Consider the following 25,163-nt stretch of genomic DNA (forward strand, 5'->3'; position numbering starts at 1 on the left):
TCTCCGCCCTCTGACGCCACCGCCTGGTCTCGTCTGGAATCGAGGCGAGGCGCACTTCATCTTAAACACACCTAATGGCTGTTCCCCAATTGCCAGGATCTTTGGCGTCTCGACCTCTTCGGACGTCATTCGCGTCATCACGGCGCCGCCAAGTGGTTCCATTTCACCTGGACCACTCGCCCCCTCGCAGCTCCACTCCTCCGTTTGGCTCATTTACGAAGGATACAGCAGTGGATCCTCCGCTGCCTCGGAGAGCTGAAATTACCCATGATGCACTGCAGCATAGTTTCTTTTTTCTTTTCTCGCAAAACTTTATTAGTTTGAACTCAATTTAAAAACGTTTTGTTCCACATAAACAGTTTCCTGGCCTCTGTTATTTATAAAACAGTTGTTTCAATAAGCATAGATTGACATTTGATTATATGATTTGACACGTGACCTGACGCAGCCACTCCGGAGGCCGTTCCATTTGAGCTCAAAGGCGGCGGGGAGAACCTGTGTGAAGTTAGCCCCCCCATAGTGTCCGATTTGTTTCAAAATGGTGTCATTCGTTTGTGCTTCGTTTGTGCACATAAAATTAGCGTTTGTGCGCACTTCGTTTTTGAGATATTGATCATTGATTGGTAATTGATCAGCCCCCCCATAGTGTCTGATTCACTCCAAGCTAGTGTCATTGTTCAGCTCTTTGTTTGTGCACGTAAAAATGCACATAAAACGCTAATGTTATGTGCACAAACGAAGCACAAACGAATGACACCATTTTGAAGCAAATTGGACACTATGGGGGGGCTGATCAATTACCAATCAACGATCAATACCTCAAAAACGAAGTGCGCACAAACGCTAATTTTATGTGCACAAACGAAGCACAAACGAAGCACAAACGAAGCACAAACGAAGCACAAACGAATGACACCATTTTGAAACAAATCGGACACTATGGGGGGGCTAACTTCACACAAGTGCGGGGAGAGGACACTCCGCTCCGTTTTGGAGGAGCCGCCACCGAGGACGTCAACGAAGTGGCCAAACGGAGGACGGATCCTCGCAATTGGGAAACAGCCAGCGTGTGGAGGGGGCGTGTCTAAAGGCTCAGAGGTTCGTGACATCTTAACTCCCGCCTGAACCGAAAGGATCTTTTTCCTCACGCCAACAGATTTTTTTTCCATCATTTTTTTTGTTGGCTATTCAACTCATTTTTGTAACTTTTTTTGTCACATTTTTTTTGGTCAAATTCTCATCACTTTTTCTTCCTTTTTCCCCGCAATTTTTCGTCAAATTTTTCTCACTTTTTTGTCCATTTTTTGTCACTTTTTTCACATTTTCATCCTTGTTTTCGTCTCAGTTTTGTCACTATTTTCACACCTTTTTTCCAGAAGCTTTTGGATTGGGGTAAAGCTGGAGAAAAGGTGCTCGGTTCAGGCGGGAGTTAAGGGGTTAATATTGCCTGCGGTTCACAAACTATCTGCCAGGGGGGGGTGCTGCAGCGCCCTCAGCACCCTGGGTTCCCACGGCCTTGTTTATGATGTCTTTATCTGTCTCTTTCACAGCGGCACCAACCTCTGCAGCTGCTGAGGTTGATCAGAGTCAATCTCAGGGGCTGCAATGATCAGTGCAGAGGTAACACACACTGATGCTAATGCAGAGGTAACACACACTGGTGCTAATGCAGAGGTAACACACACTGATGCTAATGCAGAGGTAACACACACTGGTGCTAATGCAGAGGTAACACACACTGATGCTAATGCAGAGGTAACACACACTGATGCTAATGCAGAGGTAACACACACTGATGCTAATGCAGAGGTAACACACACTGATGCTAATGCAGAGGTAACACACACTGATGCTAATGCAGAGGTAACACACACTGGTGCTAATGCAGAGGTAACACACACTGATGCTAATGCAGAGGTAACACACACTGATGCTAATGCAGAGGTAACACACACTGATGCTAATGCAGAGGTAACACACACTGATGCTAATGCAGAGGTAACACACACTGATGCTAATGCAGAGGTAACACACACTGATGCTAATGCAGAGGTAACACACACTGATGCTAATGCAGAGGTAACACACACTGGTGCTAATGCAGAGGTAACACACACTGATGCTAATGCAGAGGTAACACACACTGGTGCTAATGCAGAGGTAACACACACTGATGCTAATGCAGAGGTAACACACACTGGTGCTAATGCAGAGGTAACACACACTGATGCTAATGCAGAGGTAACACACACTGATGCTAATGCAGAGGTAACACACACTGATGCTAATGCAGAGGTAACACACACTGATGCTAATGCAGAGGTAACACACACTGATGCTAATGCAGAGGTAACACACACTGGTGCTAATGCAGAGGTAACACACACTGATGCTAATGCAGAGGTAACACACACTGATGCTAATGCAGAGGTAACACACACTGGTGCTAATGCAGAGATAACACACACTGGTGCTAATGCAGAGGTAACACACACTGATGCTAATGCAGAGGTAACACACACTGATGCTAATGCAGAGGTAACACACACTGATGCTAATGCAGAGGTAACACACACTGATGCTAATGCTAATGCAGAGGTAACACACACTGGTGCTAATGCAGAGGTAACACACACTGATGCTAATGCTAATGCAGAGGTAACACACACTGGTGCTAATGCAGAGGTAACACACACTGATGCTAATGCTAATGCAGAGGTAACACACACTGATGCTAATGCTAATGCAGAGGTAACACACACTGGTGCTAATGCAGAGGTAACACACACTGATGCTAATGCAGAGGTAACACACACTGATGCTAATGCAGAGGTAGCACACACTGATGCTAATGCAGAGGTAACACACACTGGTGCTAATGCTAATGCAGAGGTAACACACACTGATGCTAATGCAGAGATAACACACTGGTGCTAATGCAGAGGTAACACACACTGATGCTAATGCAGAGGTAACACACACTGATGCTAATGCAGAGGTAACACACACTGGTGCTAATGCAGAGGTAACACACACTGGTGCTAATGCAGAGGTAACACACACTGATGCTAATGCTAATGCAGAGGTAACACACACTGATGCTAATGCAGAGGTAACACACACTGATGCTAATGCAGAGGTAACACACACTGATGCTAATGCAGAGGTAACACACACTGGTGCTGATGCAGAGGTAACACACACTGATGCTAATGCAGAGGTAACACACACTGGTGCTAATGCAGAGGTAACACACACTGGTGCTAATGCAGAGGTAACACACACTGGTGCTAATGCAGAGGTAACACACACTGATGCTAATGCAGAGGTAACACACACTGGTGCTAATGCAGAGGTAACACACACTGATGCTAATGCAGAGGTAACACACACTGATGCTAATGCAGAGGTAACACACACTGATGCTAATGCAGAGGTAACACACACTGATGCTAATGCAGAGGTAACACACTGGTGCTAATGCTAATGCAGAGGTAACACACACTGGTGCTAATGCAGAGGTAACACACACTGGTGCTAATGCAGAGGTAACACACACTGGTGCTAATGCAGAGGTAACACACACTGGTGCTAATGCAGAGGTAACACACACTGATGCTAATGCAGAGGTAACACACACTGATGCTAATGCAGAGGTAACACACACTGATGCTAATGCAGAGGTAACACACACTGATGCTAATGCAGAGGTAACACACACTGGTGCTAATGCAGAGATAACACACACTGATGCTAATGCAGAGGTAACACACACTGATGCTAATGCAGAGGTAACACACACTGATGCTAATGCAGAGGTAACACACACTGATGCTAATGCAGAGGTAACATACACTGGTGCTAATGCTAATGCAGAGGTAACACACACTGATGCTAATGCAGAGGTAACACACACTGATGCTAATGCTAATGCAGAGGTAACACACACTGGTGCTAATGCAGAGGTAACACACACTGGTGCTAATGCAGAGGTAACACACACTGATGCTAATGCAGAGGTAACACACACTGATGCTAATGCAGAGGTAACACACACTGGTGCTAATGCAGAGGTAACACACACTGATGCTAATGCAGAGGTAACACACACTGATGCTAATGCAGAGGTAACACACACTGATGCTAATGCAGAGGTAACACACACTGATGCTAATGCAGAGGTAACACACACTGATGCTAATGCAGAGGTAACACACACTGGTGCTAATGCAGAGGTAACACACACTGGTGCTAATGCAGAGGTAACAAACACTGGTGCTAATGCAGAGGTAACACACACTGATGCTAATGCAGAGGTAACACACACTGGTGCTAATGCAGAGGTAACACACACTGGTGCTAATGCAGAGGTAACACACTGGTGCTAATGCAGAGGTAACACACTGGTGCTAATGCAGAGGTAACACACACTGGTGCTAATGCAGAGGTAACACACACTGGTGCTAATGCAGAGGTAACACACTGGTGCTAATGCAGAGGTAACACACACTGGTGCTAATGCAGAGGTAACACACACTGATGCTAATGCAGAGGTAACACACACTGGTGCTAATGCAGAGGTAACACACACTAATGCTAATGCAGAGGTAACACACACTGATGCTAATGCAGAGGTAACACACACTGGTGCTAATGCAGAGGTAACACACACTGATGCTAATGCAGAGGTAACACACACTGATGCTAATGCAGAGGTAACACACACTGATGCTAATGCAGAGGTAACACACACTGGTGCTAATGCAGAGGTAACACACACTGGTGCTAATGCAGAGGTAACACACACTGATGCTAATGCAGAGGTAACACACACTGATGCTAATGCAGAGGTAACACACACTGATGCTAATGCAGAGGTAACACACACTGATGCTAATGCAGAGGTAACACACACTGATGCTAATGCAGAGGTAACACACACTGATGCTAATGCAGAGGTAACACACACTGGTGCTAATGCAGAGGTAACACACACTGATGCTAATGCAGAGGTAACACACTGGTGCTAATGCAGAGGTAACACACACTGGTGCTAATGCAGAGGTAACACACACTGATGCTAATGCAGAGGTAACACACACTGATGCTAATGCAGAGGTAACACACACTGATGCTAATGCAGAGGTAACACACACTGATGCTAATGCAGAGGTAACACACACTGATGCTAATGCAGAGGTAACACACACTGATGCTAATGCAGAGGTAACACACACTGGTGCTAATGCAGAGGTAACACACACTGATGCTAATGCAGAGGTAACACACACTGATGCTAATGCTAATGCAGAGGTAACACACACTGATGCTAATGCAGAGGTAACACACACTGGTGCTAATGCAGAGGTAACACACACTGATGCTAATGCAGAGGTAACACACACTGGTGCTAATGCAGAGGTAACACACACTGGTGCTAATGCAGAGGTAACACACACTGGTGCTAATGCAGAGGTAACACACACTGATGCTAATGCAGAGGTAACACACACTGATGCTAATGCTAATGCAGAGGTAACACACACTGATGCTAATGCAGAGGTAACACACACTGATGCTAATGCAGAGGTAACACACACTGATGCTAATGCTATTGCAGAGGTAACACACACTGATGCTAATGCAGAGGTAACACACACTGATGCTAATGCAGAGGTAACACACACTGATGCTAATGCAGAGGTAACACACACTGATGCTAATGCAGAGGTAACACACACTGATGCTAATGCAGAGGTAACACACACTGATGCTAATGCAGAGGTAACACACACTGGTGCTAATGCTAATGCAGAGGTAACACACACTGGTGCTAATGCAGAGGTAACACACACTGGTGCTAATGCAGAGGTAACACACACTGGTGCTAATGCAGAGGTAACACACACTGGTGCTAATGCAGAGGTAACACACACTGATGCTAATGCAGAGGTAACACACACTGATGCTAATGCAGAGGTAACACACACTGGTGCTAATGCAGAGGTAACACACACTGATGCTAATGCAGAGGTAACACACACTGATGCTAATGCAGAGGTAACACACACTGATGCTAATGCAGAGGTAACACACACTGATGCTAATGCAGAGGTAACACACACTGGTGCTAATGCAGAGGTAACACACACTGGTGCTAATGCAAAGGTAACACACACTGATGCTAATGCAGAGGTAACACACACTGGTGCTAATGCAGAGGTAACACACACTGATGCTAATGCAGAGGTAACACACACTGATGCTAATGCTAATGCAGAGGTAACACACACTGATGCTAATGCAGAGGTAACACACACTGATGCTAATGCAGAGGTAACACACACTGGTGCTAATGCAGAGGTAACACACACTGATGCTAATGCAGAGGTAACACACACTGATGCTAATGCAGAGGTAACACACACTGATGCTAATGCAGAGGTAACACACACTGGTGCTAATGCAGAGGTAACACACACTAATACCAATATAGAGGTAACACACACTGGTGCTAATGCAGAGGTAACACACTGGTGCTAATGCAGAGGTAACACACACTGATGTTAATGCAGAGGTAACACACACTGGTGCTAATGCAGAGGTAACACACACTGATGCTAATGCTAATGCAGAGGTAACACACACTGATGCTAATGCAGAGGTAACACACACTGGTGTTAATGCAGAGGTAACACACACTGATGCTAATGCAGAGGTAACACACACTGGTGTTAATGCAGAGGTAACACACACTGATGCTAATGCAGAGGTAACACACACTGATGTTAATGCAGAGGTAACACACACTGCTGTTAATGCAGAGGTAACACACACTGATGCTAATGTAGAGGTAACACACACTGATGCTAATGCAGAGGTAACACACACTGATGTTAATGCAGAGGTAACACACACTGCTGTTAATGCAGAGGTAACACACACTGATGCTAATGTAGAGGTAACACACACTGATGCTAATGCAGAGGTAACACACACTGCTGTTAATGCAGAGGTAACACACACTGGTGCTAATGCAGAGGTAACACACACTGATGTTAATGCAGAGGTAACACACACTGCTGTTAATGCAGAGGTAACACACACTGGTGCTAATGCAGAGGTAACACACACTGGTGCTAATGCAGAGGTAACACACACTGATGCTAATGCAGAGGTAACACACACTGATGCTAATGCTAATGCAGAGGTAACACACACTGATGCTAATGCAGAGGTAACACACACTGATGCTAATGCTAATGCAGAGGTAACACACACTAATGCTAATGCAGATGTAACACACACTGATGCTAATGCAGAGGTAACACACACTGATGCTAATGCAGAGGTAACACACACTGGTGCTAATGCAGAGGTAACACACACTGGTGCTAATGCTAATGCAGAGGTAACACACACTGGTGCTAATGCAGAGGTAACACACACACTGATGCTAATGCAGAGGTAACACACACTGATGCTAATGCAGAGGTAACACACACTGATGCTAATGCAGAGGTAACACACACTGATGCTAATGCAGAGGTAACACACACTGGTGCTAATGCAGAGGTAACACACACTGGTGCTAATGCTAATGCAGAGGTAACACACACTGATGCTAATGCAGAGGTAACACACACTGGTGCTAATGCAGAGGTAACACACACTGGTGCTAATGCAGAGGTAACACGCACTGGTGCTAATGCAGAGGTAACACACACTGATGCTAATGCAGAGGTAACACACACTGATGCTAATGCAGAGGTAACACACACTGGTGCTAATGCAGAGGTAACACACACTGGTGCTAATGCAGAGGTAAAACACACTGATGCTAATGCAGAGGTAACACACACTGGTGCTAATGCAGAGGTAACACACACTGATGCTAATGCAGAGGTAACACACACTGGTGCTAATGCAGAGGTAACACACACTGGTGCTAATGCAGAGGTAACACACACTGGTGCTAATGCAGAGGTAACACACACTGATGTTAATGCAGAGGTAACACACACTGATGCTAATGCAGAGGTAACACACACTGATGCTAATGCAGAGGTAACACACACTGGTGCTAATGCAGAGGTAACACACACTGATGCTAATGCAGAGGTAACACACACTGGTGCTAATGCAGAGGTAACACACACTGGTGCTAATGCAGAGGTAACACACACTGGTGCTAATGCAGAGGTAGCACACACTGATGTTAATGCAGAGGTAACACACACTGGTGCTAATGCAGAGGTAACACACACTGGTGCTAATGCAGAGGTAACACACACTGATGCTAATGCAGAGGTAACACACACTGATGCTAATGCAGAGGTAACACACACTGATGCTAATGCAGAGGTAACACACACTGATGCTAATGCAGAGGTAACACACACTGATGCTAATGCAGAGGTAACACACACTGATGCTAATGCTAATGCAGAGGTAACACACACTGATGCTAATGCAGAGGTAACACACACTGGTGCTAATGCAGAGATAACACACACTGGTGCTAATGCAGAGGTAACACACACTGATGCTAATGCAGAGGTAACACACACTGATGCTAATGCAGAGGTAACACACACTGATGCTAATGCAGAGGTAACACACACTGATGCTAATGCAGAGGTAACACACACTGATGCTAATGCAGAGGTAACACACACTGATGCTAATGCAGAGATAACACACACTGGTGCTAATGCAGAGGTAACACACACTGATGCTAATGCAGAGGTAACACACACTGATGCTAATGCAGAGGTAACACACACTGATGCTAATGCAGAGGTAACACACACTGATGCTAATGCAGAGGTAACACACACTGATGCTAATGCAGAGATAACACACACTGATGCTAATGCAGAGGTAACACACACTGATGCTAATGCAGAGGTAACACACACTGGTGCTAATGCAGAGGTAACACACACTGATGCTAATGCAGAGGTAACACACACTGATGCTAATGCAGAGGTAACACACACTGATGCTAATGCAGAGGTAACACACACTGGTGCTAATGCAGAGGTAACACACACTGGTGCTAATGCAGAGGTAACACACACTGGTGCTAATGCAGAGGTAACACACACTGGTGCTAATGCAGAGGTAACACACACTAATGCTAATGCAGAGGTAACACACACTGATGCTAATGCAGAGGTAACACACACTGATGCTAATGCAGAGGTAACACACACTGATGCTAATGCAGAGGTAACACACACTGGTGCTAATGCAGAGGTAACACACACTGGTGCTAATGCAGAGGTAACACACACTGATGCTAATGCAGAGGTAACACACACTGGTGCTAATGCAGAGGTAACACACACTGATGCTAATGCAGAGGTAACACACACTGATGCTAATGCTAATGCAGAGGTAACACACACTGATGCTAATGCAGAGGTAACACACACTGATGCTAATGCTAATGCAGAGGTAACACACACTGGTGCTAATGCAGAGGTAACACACACTGGTGCTAATGCAGAGGTAACACACACTGGTGCTAATGCAGAGGTAACACACACTGGTGCTAATGCAGAGGTAACACACACTGGTGCTAATGCAGAGGTAACACACACTAATGCTAATGCAGAGGTAACACACACTGATGCTAATGCAGAGGTAACACACACTGATGCTAATGCAGAGGTAACACACACTGGTGCTAATGCAGAGGTAACACACACTGATGCTAATGCAGAGGTAACACACACTGATGCTAATGCAGAGGTAACACACACTGATGCTAATGCAGAGGTAACACACACTGGTGCTAATGAACCAGGATTAACCCGAGACTATAAACCAGGACAGGCCCAGTTCTGCTCAGCTGTCGTCCTGACACTTCCTGTCGGGGGTGACGGTCAAAGGTCAGGTTTCAAACAAAGAGAGGAAACAGATAAAATAGAGAAGAAACGCTGCGTAAGACTCTGGGCCTGCCGGGAACACGGGACATTATGCTGACTTCTTACATTCATGCGTGTCTGGATGACAGTAACCTTACATGAGTTAACTGTATATTAAAAGTCCAGCATTTTATTAAATCTCATTCATATTTGACACTGTTTGTATTTTATTGTGGATTATCGGATCGTGACCGACAGAGATAATGTCATATTTCCTTTAGTTGAAGCGATTAATATTGATTATTCACTGCTGCTTTAAAGTGGGGGTGTTACGCTTTCTGCAGGGATTTGGAAACAATGGCAAATACATCTTTTTCCACAATCTTACACTTTGTTGGTTAAAAAGCAAAAATAAAACATACAGTAGTTTCATTTCCTGATTTTCAAGCGATTTCTCCATAAGCCCCTCCTCTTGCTTCCCTTTGCTGCGCAGCTGTTTCAATGCTATCTCTCCAAACACTGTAGGTGGATCTTCCTATTTTAACCTCTTAACCCCCGCCTGAACCGAGCACATGATCTACAGTTTGTCGTTACCCAAAGCTACTGGAGCTCACAGTCTTTAGGCCAGAAACATTTAAAGCAGCTTTATGCCGTTTTTGTTGCTTTTTTTCCCGCCCACTTTGTTGCATTTTGTCACTTTTTCATCACTTTTTGTCGCCTGTTTTGTTGCTTCTTCATCATTTATTCGTCACCTGTTTTCTTGCATTTTGTCACTTTCTTGTCGCTTTTTCATCACTTTTTGTCACCCGTTTTCTTCACTTTTTCATCGCCCGGTTTGTTGCTTTTTCTGCACTTTTTGTTTCTTTTTTTTTTCGCTTTTTGTCGCCTGTTTTTTTTTTATCACTTTTTTGCCGCCAGTTCAGTTGCACTTTTGTTGCTTTTGTCACCTGTTTTTTTCCCCAGCTTTTTTATCGCCGATTTTGTTACATTGTATCACTTTTTGTCACCTGTTTTGTTTATCAACTGATTGTGTTCCTTTTTCAACCCTTTTTTGCCTCCTTTTTGTTGCTTTTTCTTCACTTTTTGTCGCCTGTTTTGTTGCATTTTATCACTCTTGTGTTGTTTTTTATCACATTTTTGACCTGTTTTGTTGCCTTTTTTTGTCACTCTAGACGCTTTTTTTGGCTGCGTTTTCATCCTCATTAATATCTCGTTTTTTGTTGCTATTTTTTTTTTTTTCCAATAAGTTTCAGATTTGGGTAAAGCCAGTGCAGAAACTGTGCTCGGTGAAGGCGGGGGTTACGAGGTTAAAGTCACACATCGCCGTGACAACGTGTCGGTTCATACCGCTGATCCCCGCGGTGCGACTGACACGGACAGGAAGTGAGGTCGTGCGGACAGGAAGTGAGGTCATGTGGACAGGAAGTAGAGGTGTCAGCGAATCACAGACTAACTGCTGAGTGCGGATTTGGCGTGAACAGTTTCAGGATAAGTTCTGAAACGCAGGCGGTTCTTGTGTTAGTTTAGCAGCTCCTGTTTCCTCCAGGACGCCGGGACTTCAATAAAAAAAAAAAAAAATGCAATCGCAGGACTCGTCAGCAAAACTGCCCGTGAACATGTTTGCAAAATCCTTTAAAGGAACAGGCCACCGTTTTTACATACTGAGATATGTTCTTACCTGAGCTGTGACGAGTTCTTTAGGACCTGTCTGATCTTCCCCCGTGCCTTCAGTCCAGAGCCGTGGGAAGATGTTTTAGTTAGGGGACGCTGAGGGACAAAATTTACCCCCAAAATGCTTTTCTTGTGAATAAATCCTAGTTATTAACCTCTTAACTCCCGCCTGAACCGAGAGCATTTTCTCCAGTTCAGCTTTACCCAAATCCTGTAGGCCAGTGTAACGCCTCATTTGAAAGCTAAGATCTACAAAACTAAACTGATCTTTTTCCTCACGTCATCAGATTTTTTTTCATCACTTTTTTTGTTGGGCAGTCGACTCATTTTTGTCAAATTTTTGTGACTTTTTTCTCAATTTTTCGTCAATTTTTTCTCACTTTTTTGTCAATTTTTTGTAAATTTTTTGTCATTTTTGTGTCAATGTTTTCTCACTTTTTTCACATTTTCATCCTTGTTTTCGTCTCAGTTTTGTTGCTATTTTCACACCTTTTCTCCAGAAGCTTTTGGATTGGGGTAAAGCCAAACTGGAGAAAATGTGCTCGGTTCAGGTGGGAGTTAAGGGGTGAATATTGCCTGCAGTTCACAAACTGTCCACCAGCGGGTGCTGTGGCGCCCTCAGCACCCTGGGTTCCCACGGCCTTGCTTCAGTCACGTAAACACAGCGCAGACGGCGTTAGCATTTAGCCTCTCCCTCTCTCCTCTATAGCTCCAAAACAGGTCAAGATAGAAGCTACCAAGCTCTTCCACGTTTTCCCTATTTAAATATGGTTACGTGAAGTGTTCCTCTACAAAGTATAATTACACACAATTAAACAATGTGGATTTTCTAAGCGGATAAAAGGGGGGACTATATTGTAAGGCGTAATAATACCAGGAGTAGTTCAACATCCGCGCAGTAATCTTCACTTTACTTTAAAGGCCACGAGGAAACTAAATGTGACATTTTTTTCGTGTATTTTGGCATTTTTTAGGTGAATGACCTTTGTAGGTATATTTTGACCTTGAAATTGACCCTGTGGGAAACGCCCAACCAGGAAAAATGTAGCCCTATGTGTCAACTACAACATATAAAACAACTGGAGGGGTTTTTATTTTTTATTTTCATGTAACACCAGGTAGAAGTTGACAGAGCCACTCCTCCAGACATCCATTCACTGTCCGTTCTGTACAAGTCCATTCATTCATATACGCAGTGCCTCAGATTGATTTATTCCAAGACATAATGTCAATCACAATCAAAAAGTCAATAACACTTCACAGCCGTCTCCGCCTCCTGTTCACTTTTTCTGATTTCTACTCCTTTTCAACAGGCCAGTTCACACAGTGGTTAGACATTCTGGTAGGGATGCACCGATACCACTTTTTCTAAAACCGATACGAGTACTTGGATTGAAGTACTCGCCGATACCGAATACCGATACGAGTACAAGGCATTTTCTTCAACATTCTTACTTTTTTCACAGCAGATTGGTTTGTAATGAGTTCATTTACTCATGTACATTTCCTTAAGTAAAGTAGGCGACACTTTTAAGAGCCGTTATATTAGAATTGTGCTGATGCCATTTATTCATTTTCATTCAATATAATGTTTTATTTTTATGTCTCTGTCCATCACAGACAGAAAAGCCCATGTCCTAAAGCTCCCAATGCCTGAGCTTTATTCATTTATGTGTTTTTATTTAACAATAGTATTGAGATGTTTCTTAAATGGTCTCTTTTCGTCTTTACTTCAGCTCCTGTAGATTTTCTCGTGTGTTTGTAGTAACTTAGTGAGAAGCTACAGCGTTTTCATTGTTCTGCTGCAGCTCATTTTCCTCAATATAAACATGCTGTATGTCTTTCATTTGGATTTTCTGAGGACGTTTTAGTCGCTGGGTTAGTTTTTCAGATGAATAAACCCCTGGGCTTAAAACGGCGTCAGAATGGCCAAAACTGCTAGCCGCTCTATGTGGATTATTGTGTTTACACTAAACAATTCTCCAGTTTGTTGCTTCTTCTCTCCTCAGCAGAGGCACCTCGTAGCTGCGCCTCGTAGCCGCGCCTCGTAGCTGCACTGGCCGCACGTCAAATGGTATCGGTTTCTGGTATCGGGACCTCATGTAGGAGTACAAGCATGTGGTATCGGCCCGATACCCGATACTGGTATCGGTGCATCCCTATATTCTGGGAAGGTCATTATGAGAAACACTGTAGTGTCACATTCAGATTCCTCGTGGTCTCCCCTTTACAGACATACCTGTGTTTTGAAAATCAGACCAGTGGTTGCTGAGTTACAGCAAATTGAAAGTAGGCGGCCATCTATGTGTAAGATGAATTTGATGGAAAATAACCATATTGTGGTAAATTGTCTAAATTTGCACTGATGTTAAATAAAAAATAAAAAAAAACGTCAAAAAAAAAAAAAATCTCATTGTTGATTAAAAGTCTGCAATAAACCAAAAAAAAAAAAAAAGAAAAAAAAAACATGTGAAAACATGAAAATGGGATATTTCGAAAACCGTTGGTCGATTAATTTAAAATGTGAAATTCTGGCTTTTCTGGCCATGAATTACAAATATACCAAAAAATGGAGAGGGTGAGGTTTAAAAATGCTGTTTTTTGGGTGATCTGAGATGGACTGACCCGGCTTTGAGAGCAGATGTGAGACATTACATGACATCAATGGGGTTTCAAGACCTCGTGCCGCCCCTCGAGATCCGCCCCTGCCTGCATCACATGAACGATCGCATTCTGAGGGACTATTTTCTCGCAGATCACTCCGCCGCCGCGTAGCTTAAACAACCACGAAGCTGATGCTGCTCAAATATAAGTTACTTTAAACGCAAAATGGTTAAAATTTGAAATCAGCCACACTCTGGATAACGAGGAAATGAGGTTCTATGTCAAACATCCTGAAACTTCCCTTTAAGGCAAGTGTTTAGCGCGGGTGCCAACAAATCCATGACGCTACGTGTGCGACAATATTAGTTTATTGAAGAAAACGATAATAAATATATTCAGCCATTTCCATGTGTCGCTGTACAAAAACAAATAAAAGACAGGACATAAAACGTCTTCATACAAAACTGCACATTATTATATTATTTACAAAACGTTTCAAAACACAGTCCAGAGTTAAGGATAAAAAACAAAACCGCTAATGTTGATGATGTGTCGTTTTGATATTGCTGAGAAGCGTCAGGAACCCCCGATAACAGCGGTGACGCTTTGGCAACGCTGACATGAGTTTACGATCGGTCAGTGCTGGATCGTCTGCTCCAGAGGGACGTCTGCTGGGAGTTTGTTTGTCTAAAAATACAAATAATCCTAATCCTTAAGGTTAACCCCTTAACTCGCAGCTGAACCGAGCACATTTTCTCCAGTTTGGCTTTACCCCAATCCAAAAGCTTCTGGAAAAAAGGTGAGAAAATAGCAACAAAACTGAGACGAAAACAATGATGAAAATGTGACAAAAAACTGAGAAAACATTGACAAAAAAGTGACGAAAAATTGACGAAAAAGTGACAAAAAATTGATTAAAAATTTACGAAAAAATGACAAAAATGTGACGAAAAAATGACAAAAAATGACAAAAAAATGAAAAAAAAGTGAAAAAAAAGTGACAAAAAAGTGATTACAAAAAGTGACAAAAAATGGATTAAAAATAGATTAAAAATTGACGAAAAAGTGACAAAAATGTGACAAAAAATGTACGAAAAAGTGACAAAAATGTGACGAAAAAATGACAAGAAATTGACAAAAAAGTGACAAAAATGTGACAAAAAAATGATTAAAAATGGACGAAAAAATGGACGAAAAAATTACAAAAATGTGATAAAAAATTACAAAAAAGTTACAAAAATGAGTTGAAAACCCAACAAAAAAATGATGGAAAAAAATGTGATGCCGTGAGGAAAAAGCTCCTCTCGGTTCAGGCGGGAGTTAAGAGGTTAACCATTTCCCTGTCATGATATCTCACGTTTTCACAGCAGACTGTCCCTCCGGAGCAGACGATCGAGCACTAACCTTTACGATACAGTCTGGTGAAGAGCGGATAAAAGGGGTTGTGCGCTTCTTCTCTTGCCATCTCTAAAAAAAGAAAAAAAAAGAAAAAATTTGCCAACCCAGCGTCCCTGAAGTCTCGGGTCTCGGGTCTCGTCTCGGGTCTCCCAGTATATTCCTACAGCTCCAAACAGGGGGGGAAGTTAGAAAGGACCACATATCAACTCGCCTAAGCTCAGGTAAGAACAGATCTCAGTCTGGAAAAACTGAACTATTCCTTTAAAACCTTCAGGCCTGGAACGGCACAACTGTGAGTCTATTATTAATCCGTGATTTGATTCTGACGGGAAACGTCCCGACTCTCCCGATGTCCCCAGCATGCCCCTGTTAACAACACACTCACAATGAAGCATTAAAGGGATGTTTCAGGATGTTTGACACAGGGCCTCATTTCCTCGTTATCCAGAGTGTTGCTGATTTCTGGAGATATATTTTTTGTAGTTCATGCAGTTCTTATGTTTGAAGAGTTCCGTGGCGCTAGGCTAGTGCTAGGCTAGTGCATGTCTATGGTATCAGCTAGCCTGCATTAAACACAGTGTGACCCGCTCCACAGAGCACCTGAGGCAGATCACTGATAACACCAGACTAACCATATACTAACCATGGATTTATACTCCGAGGACCCCCTACCTTGAGGATTTTGCCAATATTATTACAAAGTCACCAACTAAGTTAATATTACACAGTATTTAACAGTGTGTTGTGTTCAAAATTAAGCTAAAACACTCTCAAAATCAAACCATTTACTGAAAAACATAATTAACACTGACTTTCCTTTGAAATTCATATTGAAATTCTATACAGTTTCACCTTTTTTTTAATCTGAAATAATTCCAAGTACCCCCAGAGGTCCCTGTACCCCTGGTTGGGAAACACTGGTATAAGCTACGCGGCAGCGGAGTGATCTGCTAGAAAATAGTCCCTTAAAATGTGATCGTTCATGTGATGCAGGTCAGTTATATTCCAGACATGACTCTATGGACACAGACGTTTATATGGTTAGTCTGGTGTTATAAGTGATTTGCCTCAGACTGTGTTTAATGCAGGCTAGCTGATACCATAGACATGCACTAGCCTAGCACTAGCCTAGCGCCACGAAACTCTTCAAATACACTGCAAAAAGTATTTAACTAGATCAGTATAAACATCTCAATTTGAGCAAAATAATCCAAATTTTAGCTGTTTTGACGAGTTAAGTTATTTCACTTGTTCTGAGATGTTTCTGACTCGTTTCGATACATTTCGTCCTTATTTCAGGTCATTTTCTTTGCCAATGGGGAAAGAAAATTGGTCTTATCTCATTGGCAGTTTTACTTTCTTATTTCAAGTGAGATTTACCCTAGAACTGGTCTGAAATGTCCTCAAACAAGCAAAGTCAAGTCATTGAAATTTGACAAAAAATGTCAAAAATATGACAAAAAAATGACAAAACTTTGATTAAAAAATGACCAAAAAATTACAAAAAAAAAAAAAATTACAAAAATGTGACAAAAATGTGATAAAAATTTGACTAAAAAATGACAAAAATGTGACTAAAAAATGACAAAAATGTGACCCAAAAAAAAAAAAAAAGACGAAAAAATGACAAAAATTTGATTTAAAAAATGACGAAAAAATGACAAATAATTGACAAAAAAAATACAAAAAAATTACAAAAAGTTAAGAAGTTCTTGGGCATTTGTCCCATTGGCATTTTCTTTGCCAATGGGGAAAGAAAATCGGTCTTATCTCATTGGCAGTTTTACTTTCTTATTTCAAGCGAGATTTACCCTAGAACTGGTCTGAAATGTCCTCAAACAAGCAAAGCAAACTTGATCAGGAAAAGTGTCTAAATGAGTGAAAACCGCTCAAAACAAGAAACATTTCCTCAATTCAAGTCATTGAAATTTGACAAAAAATGTCAAAAATATGACAAAAAAATGACAAAACTTTGATTAAAAAATGACGAAAAAATGACAAAAAATTGACAAAAAAAATTAAAAAAATGTGACAAAAAAAATACAAAAAAATTACGAAAAAATGACAAAAATTTGATTTAAAAAATGACGAAAAAATGACAAATAATTGACAAAAAAAAATACAAAAAAATTACAAAAAGTTAAGAAGTTCTTGGGCATTTGTCCCATTGGCATTTTCTTTGCCAATGGGGAAAGAAAGTTGGTCTCATCTCATTGGCAGTTTTACTTTCTTATTTCAAGCGAGATTTACCCTAGAACTGGTCTGAAACGTCCTCAAACAAGCAAAGCAAACTCGGTCCGATCAGGAAAAGTGTCTAAATGAGTGAAAACCGCTCAAAACAAAAAACATTTCCTCCATTCAAGTCATTTAAGCCAATGCCTGATATTTACTTTTTGTAATGCAGAAATCAGCAACACTCTGGATAACGAGGAAATGAGGTCAAAAATCCAGAAACATCCCCTTTAATGACGCTTGGACTGAACCCAACCTGGCCTTCATGACACTGGCAATGTATATCCACAAGTGCTTTGTTAAAAAAAATCAGAATCATCCACATTTGGGAAAACTTGGTGAAGTGGTTCGTTTCCTTTGGTTGTGTCTTTAAAAACCTGCCCATTGTGTTTCTGTTTTGAGAGCGTTTTCATCCAGTGAGCTCGACGGGGAGCTCTCTGCTGCACAGCATCTCCCACTGCCGAGCCAACAGCGATATGAGCCTCTCTCTGCTGTCCGCCGACGGGACGAACACGCACCACTGCACCTCCCCGGAGTCGCCCCCCCCGGCCCCCCCCCTGGAGCCCCCGTCCTCGGCGGGCGCGGCCTGAGCGGAGAAGTGGTCCATGGACAGGGGGCAGAGCAGGTCCGGGCCGGGGAGCTCGTCAAACACTAGAGTCAGAGCCTGGGGGTAGGTCTGGTATCCCAGCAGGACGCGGTCCAGGTCGCGGATGCGGCGGGCCTCGCGGAGGTGGTAGCGCTCCCTGCAGGGGCAAACGAGAGAAGATTTTCAACGTCTTAACCCCCACCCTAACCGAGCGGGCTTTCTCCAGTTTGGCTTTACCTAAATCTTAAAGCTTCTTGCAAAAAGCGTCAAAAAATAGATGAAAACACGACAGAAAATATGTCAAGAAACACGACGAAAATGCAACAAAATAGGGCTGTGCAATTAATCGAAATTCGATTACGATTTCGATTACAACAGTAAACGATTACAAAATTAACATAATCGCAAAAAATCGATTATATATATATATATATATTTTTTTTTTTTCAATTTTTCAATTTTTTTTTTTTAAATATTTATTTTTTTACATTTTTTTTTCTAATTTGTAATTTTTGGATTTTTGTCACTTTTTTGATGGATTTTTGTCACTTTTTTGATGGATTTTTGTCATTTTTTTGATGGATTTTTGACACTTTTTTGATGGATTTTTGTCTTTTTTTTTATGGATTTTTGTCAGTTTTTAATGGATTTTTGTCACTTTTTAATGAATTTTTGTCACTTTTTTAATGGATTTTTGTCACTTTTTTGCTGGATTTTTGTCACTTTTTTGCTGGATTTTTGTCACTTTTTTTGATGGATTTTTGACACTTTTTTGATGGATTTTTGTCACTTTTTTGATGGATTTTTGTCACTTTTTTGATGAATTTTTGTCACTTTTTTGATTGATTTTTGTCACTTTTTTGATGGATTTTTGTCTTTTTTTTAATGGATTTTTGTCACTTTTTAATGGATTTTTGTCACTTTTTTAATGGATTTTTGTCACTTTTTTGATGGATTTTTGTCTTTTTTCTGCTGGATTTTTGTCTTTTTTTAATGGATTTTTGTCACTTTTTTAATGGATTTTTGTCACTTTTTTGATGGATTTTTGTCACTTTTTTGCTGGATTTTTGTCATTTTTTTGATGGATTTTTGTCTTTTTTTTAATGGATTTTTGTCACTTTTTTGATGGATTTTTGTCACTTTTTTGATGGATTTTTGACACTTTTTTGATGGATTTTTGTCTTTTTTTTAATGGATTTTTGTCACTTTTTAATGGATTTTTGTCACTTTTTTAATTGATTTTTGTCACTTTTTTGCTGGATTTTTGTCACTTTTTTGATGGATTTTTGTCACTTTTTTAATGGATTTTTGTCACTTTTTTGATGGATTTTTGTCACTTTTTTGATGGATTTTTGACACTTTTTTGATGGATTTTTGACACTTTTTTGATGGATTTTTGTCACTTTTTTGATGGATTTTTGTCACTTTTTTGCTGGATTTTTGTCACTTTTTTGATGGATTTTTGTCATTTTTTTTGATTGATTTTTGTCACTTTTTTGATTGATTTTTGTCACTTTTTAAATGGATTTTTGTCACTTTTTTTGATGGATTTTTGACACTTTTTTGATGGATTTTTGTCACTTTTTTGATGAATTTTTGTCACTTTTTTGATTGATTTTTGTCACTTTTTTGATGGATTTTTGTCTTTTTTTTAATGGATTTTTGTCACTTTTTAATGGATTTTTGTCACTTTTTTAATGGATTTTTGTCACTTTTTTGATGGATTTTTGTCTTTTTTCTGCTGGATTTTTGTCTTTTTTTAATGGATTTTTGTCACTTTTTTAATGGATTTTTGTCACTTTTTTGATGGATTTTTGTCACTTTTTTTCTGGATTTTTGTCATTTTTTGATGGATTTTTGTCTTTTTTTTAATGGATTTTTGTCACTTTTTTAATGGATTTTTGTCACTTTTTTAATTGATTTTTGTCACTTTTTTGATGGATTTTTGACACTTTTTTGATGGATTTTTGACACTTTTTTGATGGATTTTTGTCACTTTTTTGATGGATTTTTGTCACTTTTTTGATGGATTTTTGTCACTTTTTTGATGGATTTTTGTCATTTTTTTGATTGATTTTTGTCACTTTTTTGATTGATTTTTGTCACTTTTTAAATGGATTTTTGTCTTTTTTTTGATGGATTTTTGTCATTTTTTTGATGGATTTTTGTCATTTTTTTGATGGATTTTTGTCTTTTTTTTATGGATTTTTGTCACTTTTTTGATGGATTTTTGTCACTTTTTTGATGGATTTTTTTAAAGGCAACAAATAATCGTGATTTCAATTATGACAAAAATAATTGTGATTATTATTTTTTCAATAATCGAGCAGCCCTACAACAAAATGATGAAAAATATGCCGGAAAAGCAACAATAAAAGTGCGATAATTGTGACAAAAGCACGACGACGACTCAGCAAAAAAGGCTACAATCAGCTGTGTATAAAAAAACAACAAATATATCGACTAAACACAAAGAAAAGACAAAAGAGCGATGAAAAAGTGACCAAAAACACGACAAAAAAGCTACAAAAACGCGGCGACGACAAGGTTATATTTGTAGGTCTTAGCTTTCAAATGAGGCGCTGCACTGACCTAAAGGCTGTGAGCTCCAGTCGAGAAGCTTTAAGGCTTAGGGTAAAGCCGAACTGGAGGAAATGTGCTCGGTCAAGCAGGACATTATGAGGTTAAACTGATGCCATGGACTTATTATCAGTGTTATCAAAATGCCCAAAGGGGGCGCCATTTCACTCAGATTCATATTGAAAGTACCAACAATGACAACAACTGGCAAACACTTAAATCTGTGCAGGGGAGAAGGATAGACAACTATAAAACTCAGAGGAACTTCCATCCTCTGTGTGACGAGTGTGGGAGAGAGTGAGTTTTTTATATGAATATAGCAAAATATAATTAAAACCTAAAAAACAAACTGCAGGATACAGACACACAAACACACAATTTAATCGTTAGTGATTGTATTAAAACTAAACAATAAGAAAATATTTGAGTAAAAGTAAGTCATATTTGAAAACTGCAATAGACTGGAAGTACAGTAGGTTTTCAGCTGTTTTGGCTGGTCGGTTTCATTGGTTTTGGAATCTCTACAATCCACACCTTGAGTTAAGTACAATATAAAATATGAATCAGTGTTTATTTCGGCGACTAAAATATTTAGTCTTAATTTTAGTCAAAGTGATATTTTTGTGACTGAAATTGGACTAAAACTAAATTAAAAGTTTCTCATGAGACTAAAACTGTGACTAAAATGTCCAGATATTTGAGTCGACTAAAACAAGACTAAATAAAAATGAAAAGGAGAGACTCAAATCATCCAAACTTGTATTGAGCGTCTGAAAGAGCCTCAGATCATGTAAAGTCTCTGTTAAAGGATCAGCTCTGAGCTTTGTTCACAAGGCCGTGGGAACCCAGGGTGCTAAGGGCGCTGCAGCACCCCGTGGTGGATAGTTTGTGAACTGCAGGCAAAATTAACCCCTTAACACCCACCTGAACCAAGCACATTTTCTCCAGCTTTACCCCAATCCAAAAGCTTCTGGAAAAAAGGTGAGAAAATGGCAACAAAACTGAGACGAAAACAAGGATGAAAATGTGAAAAAAGTGAGAAAACATTGACGAAAAAGTGACAAAAAATTTACAAAAAATGACAAAAAAGTGAGAAAAATTTGAGGAAAAAATGGATGAAAAAGGGATAAGAATTTGACAAAACAAATGTGAATAATTTGACGAAAAAGTGACAAAAAATTTACAAAAAATGACAAAAATGGACAAAAATTTGGCAAAAAAGTGAGAAAAAAATGACGAAAAAGTGATACGAATTTGAAGAAAAAATTTGAATAATTTGACGAAAAAGTGACACAAAATTCACGAAAATTTGACAAAAATGAGACGACTGCCCGACAAAAAAAAAGTGATGAAAAAAAATCTGCCGTGAGGAAAAAGATCCATTTAGTTTTGCAGGTCTTTCAAATGAGGCGTTACACTGGCCTACAGGATTTGGGTAAAGCTGAACTGGAGAAAATGCTCTCGGTTCAGGCGGGAGTTAAGAGGTTAATAAATAGGATTTATGCACAGAAGAAGTATTTTGGGGGCACATTTTGTCCCTCAGCGCCCCCTAACTAAAACATCTTCCCACGGCTCTGGATTATAATGAATATTATCAATGCAAAGTCGACTAAATTCGTCTTACTTGCAATTTTAGTCGACTAAAACTAGACTAAAATCGAATTACATTTTCGTCAAAACACTAAGACTAAAACTAAATTAAAATATGTTGTCAAAATTACCACTGATATGAATGGACAATATTAATTCAGATCTAAACCATGAATAAAGCAGTTTATTGTGACTACTGAAGCAGGCCGAAGCCTCACCGTGATGGAGGTTCTTTGGCGAAGTCGGGCAGGGGGTAGCTCACGTAGTCCTCGTCCAGGAGAAACACATCGGTGCTGGTGAGGATCAAAGTGCGAGGCTGCAGGACCGGCCCAGAGGAACCAGAGGAGCTGAACGCTAACGGGGCGGGGCCGGAGGAGGAGGCGGCGGAGCCTTGAGGTAAAACCTGAACCTGGCACATAACGAGTAATGACATTAGAGCGGAACAATTGTGAACTAATGCAAGAATCACCAGCGTGTTTGTAGAGGACTAAACTACAGGGTTAACAGGTTGAGATGCCATGAAGAGAGAAATGTAGCTCTGCAGGGAAAGAGACTAAGGTTTGCCTGTTGCAACATTTACGTCTAAAGTTTTAACCTCTTAACACCCGCCTGAACCGAGAGGATCTTTTTCTTCACGTCATCAGATTTTTTTTCCATCATTTTTTTGTTGGGCATTCAACTCATTCTTCTAATTTTTTTGTAAATTTTTTGTCATTTTTTCGTCCATTTCTTATCAAATTTTTGTCATTTTTTGTCACATTTTTGTCAAATTTGTATCACATTTTTGTCAATTTTTTGTTATTTTTTTCGTCCATTTTTTATCAATTTTTTGTCATTTTTTTGTCACATTTTTGTCATTTTTTTTGTCAAATTTGTATCAATTTTTTGTCATTTTTTTGTAATTTTTTTTGTCAAATTTGTATCACATTTTTGTCATTTTTTTGTCACTTTTTTGTCATTTTTTGTCGTTTTTTCGTCCCTTTTTTCATCAAATTTGTGTCATTTTTTTGACACATTTTTATCATTTTTTTGTCAAATTTGTGTCACATTTTTGTCATTTTTTTGTCATTTTTTGTCATTTTTTCGTCCCTTTTTTCATCAAATTTTTGTCATTTTTTTGACACATTTTTATCATTTTTTTGTCAAATTTGTATCACATTTTTGTCACTTTTTTGTCACTTTTTTGTTGCATTTTTGTCATTTTTTTGTCAAATTTGTATCACATTTTTGCCACTTTTTCATCACTTTTTTGCCAGTGTTTTCTCACTCTTTTGTCACATTTCCATCTTTGTTTTCGTCTCAGTTTTGTTGCTATTGTAAGCTTTTGGACTGGGGTAAAATGTGCTCGGTTCAGGTGGGAGTTAAGGGGTTAATGCCTGCAGTTCCTATGAAGACATTGTACAAAGATGGACTAATATCACAATCTTACTTCACTAAAAAGATTTTCAATGTAATATCGGCCGAGCCCTACACAGCTCTGTCCTCAGCATTCTGGCTCCGAATACTTAATGGATCTCTCTCCGTGCTCTCTGTCTTGTCACATAAAGCCTATAAATTGAACATTATTTGGATTTAAGGACTAAACCAGGTCTAAACCCGGACTAAACCCGGACTAAACCAGCTGTACCTGGAACACGAGGAGGTAGAGGAGGATGTTGAAGCTGCGTGACGAGGAGGAGCAGCCGTTCTTCCTCTCCGCGACGATGAAAGTGAGATCTCCCATCTCCTCTTCGCTCGGATAGATGAACTTCACCCGGCTGTGGACCAGCTCGTAGTTCTGCATCTTCCCTGCAGGAGGAGTCAAGAGCAGGGCCTTAAATAACCTCCTGCTGATGCACAATGACTGCATCATGTTGTGACATTTATCCACTGATCTCCTGCTCATCACTCAGCTCTGTGCTTGGGTTTCTGTGAGCGTGTTGTGGTAGTGACCTGAGGTGTTGAACTGCGAGTAGAAGTCCTGCTCTGAGGGCTCTGGAGGTGGCGCCCTCTGCTGGAGGCTGAGGACCGACATTAACTCCTGAAGAAACTGCCCCGTGGCGTAGGAGTCCCGGCTCATGCAGCACACCACCTGCTCTCCACTGCTGCCTGGAAACACAGAAACACTAAAACACTCCAGCTACTTCAGGGGTGGCCAACGAGTCAGAGACCAAGAGCCAAAATGTTCAACCTTGATCCCGTGAAGAGCCACAAAGGCACCGACCATTAGCGAGATCCCGGGGCGGCAGTTTATTGTGATTAAATAGAATGTGACGTTTTATTTAATCACAGTAAACTATAACTTTATGCCTTTTTCCTTTTTTTTTTAAATAATTGTGTTAGATTTAATGGTTTTACTCCTCACCAAGATTGAAATACATGTATATTAACTGAAATTTTGTGCAGAATTAGATTTTTTATTTATTTTTAATGCTGGGGTGTGTTTGTATGTGGGGCCCTGCCCACTGAGTCCCCTTCTCTGATCCGCCCCTGGCCTGTGGCTCAGTGCAGCTTCATCCTGACTTTAACCAGGAGCCTCTGGAGGATCTGAGAGTCTGTTTTAAGTTGCATCTGTTACAGTTTCAGTCACTTGTGAAAGAAAAGTCATGACTTTGCGTATTTCCGTGTTACGATGTCGCGCTTCGCAT

At 40.5% G+C, this 25,163-nt stretch overlaps 2 protein-coding genes across 3 annotated transcripts in view; one reads left to right on the forward strand and one right to left on the reverse strand.

Moving 5' to 3' along the window:
- LOC306962771 (uncharacterized protein) overlaps positions 1-25,163 on the forward strand; it is a 1,040,752-nt gene that overhangs the window by 684,335 nt on the left and 331,254 nt on the right. The gene's annotated exons all lie outside the window — the stretch shown is intronic.
- nisch (nischarin) overlaps positions 18,081-25,163 on the reverse strand; it is a 42,781-nt gene continuing 35,698 nt past the window's right edge. For both annotated transcript variants that reach the window (XM_079555975.1, XM_079555974.1), the window contains exons 25-28: positions 24,469-24,624; positions 24,164-24,324; positions 22,755-22,945; positions 18,081-18,523 (exon numbers count right to left, since the gene is read on the reverse strand). In XM_079555975.1, coding sequence (XP_079412101.1) covers positions 18,190-18,523; positions 22,755-22,945; positions 24,164-24,324; positions 24,469-24,624 — 842 coding nt within the window. In that variant the 3' untranslated portion in view covers positions 18,081-18,189. The remainder of the gene's footprint in view (positions 18,524-22,754; positions 22,946-24,163; positions 24,325-24,468; positions 24,625-25,163) is intronic.

Source organism: Gobius niger, assembly GCF_951799975.1.
Source record: "Gobius niger genome assembly, chromosome: 5".
NCBI classification, from domain to species: Eukaryota; Metazoa; Chordata; class Actinopteri; order Gobiiformes; family Gobiidae; genus Gobius; species Gobius niger.